The sequence below is a fragment of the Bos mutus genome, chromosome 2 (genome assembly GCF_027580195.1).
Source record: "Bos mutus isolate GX-2022 chromosome 2, NWIPB_WYAK_1.1, whole genome shotgun sequence".
In the NCBI taxonomy this organism is placed as follows: Eukaryota; Metazoa; Chordata; class Mammalia; order Artiodactyla; family Bovidae; genus Bos; species Bos mutus.
This window is the reverse complement of record NC_091618.1, coordinates 111260094-111274026: the sequence shown is the minus strand read 5'-3', so window position 1 is coordinate 111274026 and position 13933 is coordinate 111260094. Positions and strand designations below refer to the sequence as shown.

Sequence of the window (13933 nt, the reverse complement as noted above, 5' to 3'; positions counted from 1 at the left end):
GACCTGCTTGGGAATATACATACTTTTTAAAAGTTTTGTTTCTATGGGAAGTTATATTTAAGCTGCAGCCCACTCGCACAAGAAACTTTTGGAATACAAGATGGCTTGGGTTCTGTCAGAACATTATTAGAATGATTTCTCCCTCTGTTTCATGTATAGCATTTCTTAGACATAGGAGTTTGTGTATTTTTCATTCTAATAGACCTTCTTTAAAACTTTGGATAGCTGCTGTGTAAATAGAAACATTATAATCCAGTTATTGATTCCTCTTTTTTTTTTAATTTATCACCTATCAACTGTGATAATTTTACCATAAAATGAAGTCTGTTCTCAGAAAAGGAGATTGATTTTCTATACTAGATTTGTCTATTTATTAACTATTTACCTCATTTAAAGTGTTAGAATTAAAGACTTATTACAGTTTTTAACACAATTTAACCTCACTTCTTAGTCAGAAAGAAGTATATATTGTTAAGCATTAGGGAGAAATATATATATGCAAATATGGTCTTCCCTGCTGGCTCAGTGGTGAAAAATCTGCCTACAACGCAAGAGACGTGGGTTGGAGCTGCTGCTGCTGCTGCTGCTGCCCCTAAGTCGCTTCAGTCGTGTCCGACTCTGTGCGACCCCAGAGACGGCAGCCCACCAGGCTCTGCCGTCCCTGGGATTCTCCAGGCAAGAACACTGGAGTGGGTTGCCATCTCCTTCTCCAATGCATGAAAATGAAGAGTGAAAGGGAAGTCGCTCAGTTGTGTCCGACTCTTAGCGACCCCATGGACTGCAGCCCACCAGACTTCTCCATCAATGGGATTTTCCAGGCAAGAGTACTGGAGTGGGGTGCCATTGCCCTCTCCGGTGGGTTGGAGACAGTGGTTCAATCCCTGAGTGGGAAAGATCCCCGAGAGAAGGAAATGGCAACCCATTCTAGTATTCTTGACTGGGAAATCCCATGGAGAGAGGAGTCTGGCAGGTTACAGTCCATGGGATTGCAAGAGTCAGACACAACTTGGTGATTATACCACCACGTGTATATAGATGTGGGTGTGTATATGTATGTATATAATTTTTTTTTCTTCCATCTCATAGGCTGTCACAACTTTGGATTATAGTCTTGTTTTGTGAGCTCAAATTCATGTGTGTTAAATTTGTAGATGTGATTTGCAGACAAAAGAATTTTGTTTTATCTCCCCTAACCTTTTAGGGGGCTTCCCAGGTTGCCCTAGTGGGAAAGAACCCTCCTGTCAATGCAAGAGACATAAGAAATGTGGGTTTGATCCCTGGGTTGGAGAGATCCCCTGGAGGAGGGCATGGCAACACACACCAGTATTCTTGCCTGGAGGATCCCATGGACAGAGGAGCCTGGCAGGCATAATATAGTCCATAGGATCGCAAAGAGAAAGGACTGAAGTGATTTCACACAGCACATTTTGCCATTACAGTCATGCATTTTAGTTGGTATAAAGTCTAGTCTTCCCCTCCCGCCCCAACCCATGCTCAGTATAAAACACTTTAGCCTTTCCTTTTTTTTTTTTTCTGTTCATCAATAGTGTACCATTTGGAAGAGGCACTTCTTTTTATTGGGTTGGCATACTATGTGAAGTAGCTTGGTTTGGGCAGGGTGCTTGACTTGTTAACTGACATGATCTTGCCTTATCTAATTCTCATTTATAGGATGAGTTATGGTTAACAACAAAGTAAAAGAACTGTCTCTTCTGCAAATGAGATCTTGAACCATTTCCTCATTTCCTATCATCCACATAGCTTAGAGAGCAGGTTAAAAACCGTTTAAGGTTCTCAGCTCTTATTGTGCTTTGAAAAACACTTAATTAATCTTGTTAAATATCACCTTCATGATCATAATCATAACCTTAAGGAAAAGAGTGCCTCTTTCCTTTGGCCCATTTGTTCACGGTGGGTGATCTTCTTAGTGCTGAGATTTTCTTTCAGCCTAAATGCTAAAAAATTCAGTATACAGTCATTAATAGAGATGACAGCTATAGTAGCATTGTACTTATGAATATTCATGAAGTGAAATCCATAGCATTAATTACATTAATTTACATACCTGAATATAAGTGAACCATAAGTGATAGCTAAGTCTAAAAAAAAGAAACAAAAAAACCCTTAGTAGCCGTATATTGTATGCTTTTAAAAAAATAAATGCTATTTAATAAGGGTGGAGATGACATTTCTTTCAAAAGGCATTTGGGTATTTAGAGTTAAAGATGTTTTTAGTTAAGGATTAAATCACAGTATAATCCCTACAGTGTTCATAGGATTTTGTAGGGCTTAAAAACGTTCTTTAAAAAATATATGATTGAGCACAGGAGAAACCTTTTATATGAATAAGGGAATTAGTGGTTACTTGATTCTTTGTTTAATTGAGGTATAGTTGACTTACAACATTACGTTAATTTCAGGTATGTAACAGTGGTTCAGTATTTTTATAGATTATACTCCATTTAAAGTTATTACAAAATAATGACTGTATCCTTTTTACTTCTTTGTTTTATACATAGTAGTTTGTCTCTTAATCACATACTCCCCCTTTAGTTTTAGTTTTTTAAAAAATTTTATTGTATAGTTGATTTATAATGTTCTGTTTAATTTCTACTGTACAGCAAAGCGACTCAATTATACACTCACTGTTTTTCATAGTCTTTTCTGTTATGGTTCAAGATATTGAATATAATTCCCTCCGCTATACAGGAAGACCTTCTTGTTTATCCGTCCTATATGTGATAGTTTGCATCTGCTAATCCCAAACTCCCAATTCTTCCCTCCCCCGCCCACCTGGCAACCACAGTTCTGTTCTCTATATCTGTGTGTCTGTTTCACAGATAGTTCCTTTTTGTCATATTTTAGGTTCCACTTATCAGGATACCAAATTTGGCCCACACCCCTATCTTGCCCCTCCCCAATACTTGATTCTTATTTGGGGTCATAGCTGTTTTAGTCAGTGAGTTTTAAATTCAACATATTCTTTTGAAAGGAGTCATGATTGGAAATAATTCATATTCTATGAGAATGAGATTTATTTTCACCCAGTTTTGTGATTGAGAAACTCTAATTTCAGAAAGTTTCATGTGTGTGTGATTAGAGATTAAAAGCATATGTGCTATAGAGATAGTATAACAGCTATAGTGGTTATGAAAGATTTTAAAATCTAAGCCAAAACGCCATAACTTTAATTTCTTTAAAATAGTTAATGTTCTTCAAAAAAAATAAATAAAATATTTGATGTTGAACATCATTTTTGCCTCAAAGATACACAGATTATGTTTGTTTTCAAATGAATTGTCCTTGAAACAGCATATCAGAATTAACTAGTTAGCCTCATTGTATTCAATCAATATTTGAAAAACTGACTGAAGTATTTTCAGTTAATATAATACTTTACAGTGACACCAAGAAGGATTTTGCATTAATAAGTGCAAAATAAAATTTAAATTATTTTGGTTCAGTTCAGTTCAGTTGCTCAGTCATGTCTGACTCTTTGCGACTCCATGAACCACAGCACGCCAGCCTCCCTGTCTATTACCAACTCCTGGAGTCTACCCAAACTCATGTCCATTGAGTCAGTGATGCCATCCAACCATCTCATCCTCTGTCATCCCCTTCTCCTCCTGCCCTCAATCTTTCCCAGCATCAGGGTCTTTTCAAATGAGTCAGCTCTTTGTATCAGGTGGCCAAAGTATTGGAGTTTCAGCTTCAACATCAGTCCTTCCAATGAACACCCAGGACTGATCTCCTTTAGGATGGACTGGTTGGATCTCCTTGCAGTCTAAGGGATTCTCAAGAGTCTTCTCCAGCACCACAGTTCAAAAGCATCGATTCTTCTACGCTCAGCTTTCTTCACAGTCCAACTCTCACATCCATACATGACCACTGGAAAAACCATAGCCTTGACTAGATGGGCCTTTGTTGGCACAGTAATGTCTCTGCTTTTCAATATGCTGTCTAGGTTGGTCATAACTTTCCTACCAAGAAGTAAGTGTCTTTTAAAAAATTTCATGGCTGCAATCACCATCTGCAGTGATTTTGGAGCCGAAAAAAATAAAGTCAGCCACTGATTCCACTGCTTAACCATCTATTTGCCATGAAATGATGGGACCAGATGCCATGATTTTAGTTTTCTGAATGTTGAGCTCTAAGCCAACTTTTTCACTCTCATTCTTGTATTATTTCTATTTTGTATGTTTAGAATATATATTGTATGTAATTTAATAATGTATTATTTAGATTTTTATGCATATAATCAGTACAGTGAAACATACATATAACTTATAAATGAAATCATATAGTACCTGGCAGGAGTGTTCAGTCAGAAACAGTTGTTGAAGACTGTTGACTTAAAGGGTGATGGAGAAGACAGTGGGGTGACACAGGCCATCACTCTGCTTACTCCCCATTTCACAGTAAGACCTTTGGCAAGTCACCTGTCCTGTCCACAGTGTGGCCATCTTACCTGTGTATGTATAGTGGACTGACTGACAAATTAGTACAGTGTGGTGTCAACTGTGGGTAGAAATTGCTGAGAGCAAGCACCCTTCTGATGGTCTCACAGGGGAATTTATTTCCAGAAGATTGAAAAACACTGGAAACTACCACAACATTGTAAAGCAATTTTATTCCCATAAAAAAAAAAGAAAGAAAGAAAAACATTGGACCCCTTGAGAGCTATATTTGGTCACCAATCCTGAGTGCTTGGTAAAGTGCTTTCATCTTTTGGAGGACAGCAAATTTCTAAATAAAATTAATAGCATTATTATAGTAATAGATGGAACAAAAAGTAATTATCTTTTTGGATGGCATATTTTTTTTAACTGTTCTCTGAATGAATAAAAATTAGACTATACACAAGGTTTTGTTAAAATGTTCTCTTTCCCTTTTAAAATTTCTAATAAAATATCAGTATTAAATGATTAATTGCTCACTCTTATTACAGCATATAAATCAAGCATAATGGATGGCTATGTAGTTGCTTGGGCTAACTTACTAGGAAAAGATGTATCCCCCACAAAATCATAATTATGTCCTGTGTGCAATTTTTCATCTTTTTATTTTATTTAAGATTTATTTATTGATTATTTTTGGCTGTGCTGGGGCTTTCTCCAGTTGTAGAGAGCAGGGAACTACTCTTTGTTGGGCTTTCCCTAGTTGCAGAGCACAGAATCTAGGCGTGTGTGAGGGCTCAGTAGTTGTGGCTCAAGAACTTAGCTGCCCTGTGGCCTGTGGGATCCTCCCCATCAGGTATCGAACCATGTTCCCTGCATTAGCAGGCAGATTCTTAACCCCTAGAGCACCAGAGAAGCCCTCACCTTTTAAATAATGGTTTCTTCCATATATCAAATTCCGTTTTAGGTGTAATGGATATATACTTTCAGCTAATTGTATGGGTTTCCCTGGTGGCTCAGATAAAGAATCCACCTGCAATGCGGGAGACCTGGGTTCAATTCCTGGGTTGGGAAGAGCCCCTGGAGGAGGGCATGGCAACCCACTCCAGTGTTCTTGTCTGGAGAATCCCAATGGACAGAGGAGCCTGGTGAGCTACAGTCCATGGGGTCACAAAGAGTCAGACACGACTGAGCGACTAAGCACACAACTTTGGTATATTGGGACAGTTGACATTTATACAATAGTGATTTTATTTGAAGTGATGATATTTGACTAATTGCCAGATTTTCAAGGGTTTCATATTGACTTTTCATCAAACATTACTGATTTTCCTTCTTACTATGGAATTTATTGATCCACAACACTGTGGCAAGCATAATGAGGTTTTAAAGATCTCTGCCTGCAGAGATCACATTCAGGTAGTAAATATTAGTATTTAGATATCAGATGCTTTTGTTAAAAGAAATGCTTCCTGTGGTGCAAAATTTACAAAACAAGAACACAAAACCTTTCTATAGGTTACTTCCCAAATTGTTAATAAATATCTGGTTTTGTCATTTTTAGCTTGCTTCATTGAACTTTGAAGAGATTGTACAAATGAAAGCAAATCAAAGTAGATTAGCTTACTTTTTTCTTTCCTTTAGATTTTAGGCATGGAGTCCCTTTCCATTAAATTATTCTAGTGAGAGTATCTAAACTTTTTTATTATGCTAGTGTTTTAAAAGCTCGTTCAAGTTGATATTTTTCAAGTTTTCTTATGATAAAACAGTATTTCATTCAGACTGTTATCATTTGTAGCTGCTATTTTTCATAATCAAAATATTAAAGAAGACTGACAATTACTGTAGACAGATTATTTCAGGTCGTTAGTGCTGTGGGATACCAATGAAATATCATTCTGAATCATAATAGAATTTCCCCATTTGCTTTATTTTCAACACAGATTTTGTATTAGAACTACAAATATGGCTAGGACAGTGGCTCTGAACCTAACTGTACAGCAGGATGATTTGAAACCTTTTAAAAATTTACAAGCCCCAGGCCTCAAGGATATCTTCAAGTCTTTCAGGTGTTCTCTTTGCATAGGCAGAATTGAGGAATACATAGGTGTAGGAGAGCAGATGGTCAGTAGCATAGGTGAGAAGTACTATAATTATCTAGTGATAACCTCACTGGTTAAGCTTCAGAGCCAGAAGTAAGGGGGCAAAGGCTCTGAACTCTTGAAATATAGTGGCTATTAAAGTTTTTCACATTAGCCCAAAAAGACGTCTTTGACCTTGCTTATGTCTAATCCTGATAGTTCTAGTTATGTGATTTCTCCAGCCTTGATAGATGGGAGGGAAGCATCAAAATCAAACTAGGACGCTGTTGGTAAAAGAAGTTATAGCTGTCAAGCATGGGAAGATAGCACAAACAGCTGCCTTAGATCCTGGTTGCATGAATGGTCGTATGATAGTCGTATGAATATGTTGACCTTCTGTCTAATGTTGACCTTCATCTAATCTACCAGAGATGGTAGATTATGATTGGTATTCTCTGATTGAGGAAACAAGATAGTTTTTGTACATTTTAGAAAGATTTTTCAATTTTAAGTTGATTAAAGCAAAGAAGGTGTAAAGATTTTATACCTAAAATATTTATTTACCTGAAAGATTCACTTCTATAGAATGATAGTGTGTTCCCCAATAGTAGCAGATAAATGAAGCATTAATAGGCTTGTGAAAACGAGGGGGGAAAGCTACTGTATCTATTTGGCCAGATACGGTTTTTAAATGTCGATAGTAAAAGTATCTATTTCAGAATCTTAAATTAACATAGCCAAATTATAGCTTTTTTCATTTGCTGTATGCTTTTCCATTTTTTTTTTTTTAATATTTTCTTCTCCCCCACAGCAATCTCATGGTTTAGGCAGGCCTATCTGGCTCCAGATTGCCGAGTCTGCTTACAGATTCACTCTGGGCTCAGTTGCTGGAGGTGAGTGACATGTCTGTGTGCCGTTTCAAGCTTGTGTTCATGTAATATTATCTCACTAGACTGGGACAGATCAGCAAAGGTGCAGTTCATTGTTCGCAAGGGTCACGAGTTCAGGGCTTTCTGAAGTGTTCTTTATTTTTACCTATGATCAGAGGACTTGTCATAGCACAGCCACGGCCCCTCTGGCTCCAGTCTGTCTTCAGGACGAAAGCCTCTGGGGTCACGTGGACGTCTTGGCTGTGTGTGCATTCCGCTGGTTATCATGGGTAAAGCCAGTATGAAGACGTGGAGACTAAGACTGTTTTTTGGTGTTAGGAGTCAGGGAAGGTGGGAAATCAAGATTTGGGGTACAAATCCCAGACGCTTAAGAAATAAAAGAACCTCTTAAAGTGATTGACTTTTGCTTTTCTGCTTGTGTTTGGCGTCTTGCCTTTTTTTCCCCCTTTCATCTTTTGCTGGTTGAAGAATATCTAGACTTGTTAGTGATTTGCTAAAATGAACCTCCCTTCTCTGCTCTTGGGCAAAATTTAACAGGCCTTTTTTTTTTTCTGGCTTAATTCTCTCCATAGAATATGTGTAAAACCTGAAGTTGCTTTGTTGAGAAGAACCTAGTAGATGTGATTAAAATACTTACGATTTTTCAAAACAAGCCTGAACTAATGAAACTATTATTTTTTCTTTTCAGTCTCAGTTTTAGAAGTTGCAAAGCATGTTTTGGTTTTCAACAGTTGAGAAATTTAATACTCTAATTCATGTTATGAATTTTTTAGTGCCTGAGATAGTCTGAAGCATGGCCTTTAAAAAAAAAACCAAAAACTGGGTTCTTAATAGCTGTAACTAAGGTCAATTTACCAAAGTGCTGTAGTAAACTAAATTGTAAATTTATAGCCACTTCTGTGTACATATGTAGTTATTTTAAGGGGTAACTGGTATAATATATGGACACGTATTGGAACATATAAAGAAATATGTTATATATAATAGTTTAATGTTAAAGAAAATTGAGTGTTGACTAATGTTGGTGACAGCTTGAAAATTCGCTACCGTTGTTCTCTGTAGCAGCTGTATTTGTGGGTCCCAGTAGTTGCTAGCCTCTGATCCTTCAGCTGTGTATGAAAGAAAGAAAAACTATAGAAAGTCTCTTTTGTGAGAATAGATACTGTGTTCTATTTCCTAGTCCTCTGAGATGAGATTTGTTGTCTTTACAGATTCTCCATTTAATTGTGCTCTCTTTTAAGCCTAAAAATTGTTTGTTTTATTTGTAGCTGTGGGGGCCACCGCAGTATATCCTATAGATCTGGTGAAGACCCGCATGCAAAACCAGCGTGGCACCGGCTCTGTTGTGGGAGAGCTGATGTACAAAAACAGCTTTGACTGTTTTAAGAAAGTCTTGCGTTATGAGGGCTTCTTTGGACTCTACCGGGGTGAGTAAGTGAATCTCAGCTGCTGAAGTGAGTGAGTTTGTCTCACCACAGCAGACTTGGCCTCACTCATTATGAAAATCAGTGCATAGCCTGTTCAGTCAGACCGGGGCTGTTTTTCTTTTTATTGTCTCCTTGTTCATTTCCCCTTTTTACATTCTTGCTGGTAACTAGCTGTATTAGTCTGCAAACAAGGTCTTTATTTCTTATTTCTGCCATCCAAAGCCTGCATTTGTCCCAACATGGGTTTGTAGTCACTGTGCTCTTACCAGCTGAAGCACATACAAGGATGACAGGTAAGAAATAGAGAGCTGCTTTTCTCGGTGAATTATAAAGGAGAAATAACACCTCTTCTCTGTGAAAGAGAAGCCAAGCTGCCCCTTGAAGGTGAGTTTACTCTCTATGCACTTGTTTCAGCTGAAGTAGCGAATTTTGTTGTCTCTTCCAAGGAGACCATTCATAAGTCTTTGCCAGTGAGTCATCTGAAGTTTAAAAAAAAACAGCAAAGGAAGGCTTTTTGCTCCAAGTCTCATTCTTGCTCCATTCCTCCTCTTAGCTTAGAGGTGCTGAGTGGAAGCAGACTGTCTTTTGCAGGGAATGTGATCACCAGCTGTAAGCTGAGCACAGTGCTTTCGGCGTCAGAGGCAGCAGCCCATGCAGGATTCTCCCCACCACCGTCGGCTTTGTAGGAACTTGTTCTCTTGGGAGAGGGAGACTTTCATGTACGTGTTTTCACATTAGAATTTAGAGTTTCCTTTGGGAGGGAGATTAATTTTTTAATCCCTTTGGGCGCCACTTGGAATTCTTTGAAAAACTCTCTACATGCTCAGGTCCAGGGCATTTATGTAATTTACTGTACTTATTTGTTTGCACACACAGTCTCGTTAACCCTGAGCTCATTCTGAGCCTGAACAAAGACTGGGCCTGAACAAAGCTTTATGCTCGTGGACAGGATATGTGCAGATACTCAAGTGAAAACGTAGTTCTGATATACTTGAAGGAGCGGGTCACAGGGATGTTTGTTTTTGGCATTTTATTTAGAATAAGAGAAGAGAGTGGTTCTGGAATCAAATTAGGCTCAAATACCCTGCCCTTGAGAAGGAATGTGATGAATTTTCTTAAGATATTCAGAACTCTAGCCTGTCTTAAATTCTAGCCGTACAATGTGCGCAGAGGTGTACATTATCTAGAATGCAGATCTGTGCATGTCAGTCTTGTTTGAGACTTTATTAATCACTGCATATCTGAATTCTGTTTATGTGAAACCTGAGGGTTAAGTGGTGCTAAGTGGTTTTTTCCTTTGACATCTCCAGTTGAATAAGACTCTTTCTCCCTGTTGGGTATACTTTAAAAGAGAAGGAACCTACACATACACACTGCACAGCTTACCTTCTCAATAGATGGATGCTTACACAAGATTTTATTTGAGAGTGATGTCATATTATTTGGGTCCAGTATAGCAAGTTGAGGGTAGGGGGTGAAGAAATTATTTGCTTCATTTAAGATGTGAGCTGATAAAATCAGTCCTTTAAAGGAGAAACTCTTATATTGGGGGGAAGATTGTAGGAGTCCTGTGTATGAACACTGTGTTGAGATTGTCATATATTGTTTAGAGCTGGTCCATTATTTTGTCAGATGATTGACAAAACTGTTGACAGATTAGCCTAAATTTCTTTATAGGCAGCAATGATAAAATGACATAAACTATCAGTACTGTGTTAAAATTCCATGAGCCTTACTGAGGCAAGTTGTAAAACAAATACTCATGCTGACATGGTTGTATGGGGATCAGATTAAAAGTAATAAGGCCTGATAATCATAAGAGAAAGTTAAGACTGCCATCTGCTGATTTATTCTTTTAAATCAGCTGCTACCCATTAAAGGTGTGTGCCGATTTGTGTTTGTCATTGATAATTCAGTTTGACTGACAGTAGCCTGTATATACGATTACTTGCTGGCTCTCAACTCGTAGAAAATCACTCAGCAATATCCTCAAAGTAGGCTTAAGATCAATAGTGAGCATGCAAACACATACATAATTTTCCCTTGCCTGGATAATTTAAAGGCTATAATATGTTTATTGTTAGCATCTTTAAAAACTGTATGCAAAAATGTATTTTAACGATTTGGATAATCTGTGTGCTTTAGAAAGTTGAGCCTTGTGAATAGCTACAGATGTTGAATTGTTTATATATTTTTTTCTTTTGCAGCCAGCCTGGAAATTTTAACTTTCTAAGAATAATGGTTTCCTTTATTTTAGGAGAATTCTTTTGAAATGACTTATGTTTGACATATATTAGTACATAGGCTAACAGTGGGCTGTGTTTTGCTTGTAGAGCATACCCATTAATTGATACTTTAAGCTGCATTTTTCTTTATAGTTTTGGCTTTCTTTTAAATGAGCACTAAATTCTGCATTTCTCTAAAGAGAAAATTATGGAAGTTGATTTTCTGTAACAGCCAAGCCACTGCGTGCTATTACACAGGTAGCATCATTTGTGGCAGAACCTGGTCTGCTTAACAGGATGCTTTCCAGAGCTTTTCCAGGCATACATCATTGGCTTCTCTAAAATGTCTATGTACGTTAGTATGTTGTTGGTTGTAAAGAGAGGGAATGTGGTTCTATTGTTGTTGGTAGTGTTCTGAAAGTAGAGAAGATCCATGGGCTCCATTGCTTCCTCATACTTTTTGAGAGGTGTTAGATCACTAGGCTTTAAAGGAAGCATGTTTAAGAAAAGGATTTATAGCAACAGACAGTATGACATTGTATTTGACATAAATAATTATTATATACATATGCATAGTTTTTAGGCTAATCCATTTTTTCCCATTTTCATGAAAATCCTAAGATGTTTGATGGGGAAATAATGTGGGGGAAAATGCCTTATTGGGCTTGTATGTTCATGTCTAGTACACCTATGTTGCTAACGATTCTCTCTGTTTACCTAGGTCTGATACCGCAACTTATAGGGGTTGCTCCAGAGAAGGCCATTAAACTGACTGTAAGTGACTGACTCATTGAATTTATGTCATTTGTTTAGATTATCACTAAGCCAAAAATTAAAACTGCTGCTGGGACTTCCCTGGTGGTCCAGTGGTTAAGCCCCACACTTTCATTGCAGGGCCCACAGGCTCATTCCCTGGTTGGGGAACTAAGATCCCTCATGCTGTGCGGCATGGCAAAAAATTTAAAAAACCAAACAAACCAAAACCGATGCTGCTAAGACTAGCACACTGTCGAGGCATTTGTAAAATTTTGAATTTATATGTAGACATCTGCTAATTTTAAATTTTATATGAGACAAGTATTTTGCTGACTTGGAAAACTAATAATGTACCACTAAAGGCAGTGATTGGGAGTTCTGGTTAATTAATGTTGTCTTTCTAATTAGGTTAATGATTTTGTCCGGGACAAATTTACCAGGAGAGATGGCTCCATTCCACTTTTAGCAGAAATCCTCGCTGGAGGTTGTGTAAGTATTAATAGTGTGATTTCTCACAACAAGTATGTTCCTTTAGCCTTTTTGCACACCAGATATAATACCTGAGTGACATCTCCTCGAGCTCAAGGAATTCTAAGCAGTTTTCTCGGATTGTATGATTGTTTTAAATATTTTATTGCCTAATCTAACTGGTTTTGAGGCAGAAAAGGGTATTTTTGTTAGCTCAGTCTGTTAGAAGCTCCTGAAACATTACTTTTCACACTTTTTGAAGTTCTAATTCTGTTTCTTTTTAAATACCACAGAAAACAGTGGATAGAGTTACCATTTATTTTTATTTTTATTGACTGGAGTAAGTGTGAGATGACTGATTAATTGGACCCTTTTATTTTAGGTGTAGGATTGAGTAAATCATTGTAGTATCAGTACAACGTCCCTTCTTTTAGGGACCAGAGCAAGCAACCATAAATATGTTGAAGCTGTTGACAGTTCTGAACACAGAGACTTTATCTTTAAAGTGTGAGCATGATATTGGATTTTGTCCAATTCTCAAATCTAAGTTTGCAGCTCAGCTAATTTGTGGTGTCCCTTTCACATTTAGTAGTACCTAATTTGTTTAATCCATTTTGTCCCTGAAACCTTTAACGACTTCCATTTGACTTGGCTGACAGTCTTGGCTCAATCCTCTTCAGTTGTTTGTGGAACTGAGGTGATGAGGTCAGTGACCTTTGCGGCTTTTAATTCAGAGAAGATGCCCTGAGGGTCAGAGAGAGAGGTCGCTCTGGATTCTCCTTCATGCTGTTTGTCGGCCTGGCGCATACTTAGGTCCTTACCTTTCTGCAACCACGGCTCTTACAGAGGAGGTAGCTTGGTGCACTCCCTGTGTGCTTATGGTGTGTTTGCTTCTACCCCGTCACGTATGCCCAAGTGCATTCTCAGAAAGAAGACTCATGTCTCTGGGTATCTCTCTTTTTTTCATGAAGGACAAATAATAGGCATAGACTAAGACCTTTGCTAGCTCTTACTATAGTTTCTCTTCGTCTTTACTCCAATTAGATGCTACAGTTGTTTCTCTTCAAATTAAAGACCCATTGCAAATCATATTATTTTTCTCAGTGGTTTTAGTTTTAATTTGGTTAAGAAATTTCCTAACTCAGTTTTGCCACAACACATGTTATACATTTGTCAGAAATCTCTCAAGTCATGTTCTCTTGTTCCATATAGATAATTATTTGTTTCCATTTGTAATATCCAGAGGTTTTTGCCCATGAAACTGACTTGTTCCCCCATGTCTGACCTGTGACCTAAGTAGTTACATTACGATCAGGTATTTGGTTCCTTCGTTCTTCCCAGGTAAAGACCCTGTTTCTAGGTTTGAACTTTGGGAATTTCTGTTGAAGTCTGGGGGTACCTCGAGGGTTGTATTGACACTCTACATTTCTTCCTTAATCATGACTCATTTCTGGAGGCTTTGATGGATTGTCTAGCTGGAAATTGACCGCATGAAAAATAGTTAGGTTGGGCTCTAGGCAGAATGATTTCATTGTCCGCAATTCTTCACCACAAACACTTCTGCTTCCCTCTTCCCTCTAAATCTCTTCATTCAAGGATAAAAGGAAATGTACAATTATCAAGTTTCCACTGATAAGTTCGATCACACTACAGTGTAAGTGATTGGTGAAGCACAATATGCTACTTCTC

At 37.8% G+C, this 13933-nt stretch overlaps 1 protein-coding gene across 2 annotated transcripts in view; it reads left to right on the top strand.

Moving 5' to 3' along the window:
- SLC25A12 (solute carrier family 25 member 12) overlaps window positions 1-13933 on the top strand; it is a 98596-nt gene that overhangs the window by 65063 nt on the left and 19600 nt on the right. For both annotated transcript variants that reach the window (XM_070358422.1, XM_070358416.1), the window contains exons 10-13: window positions 7290-7371; window positions 8637-8795; window positions 11742-11794; window positions 12185-12265. In XM_070358422.1, the coding sequence (XP_070214523.1) occupies window positions 7290-7371; window positions 8637-8795; window positions 11742-11794; window positions 12185-12265 (375 nt within the window). The remainder of the gene's footprint in view (window positions 1-7289; window positions 7372-8636; window positions 8796-11741; window positions 11795-12184; window positions 12266-13933) is intronic.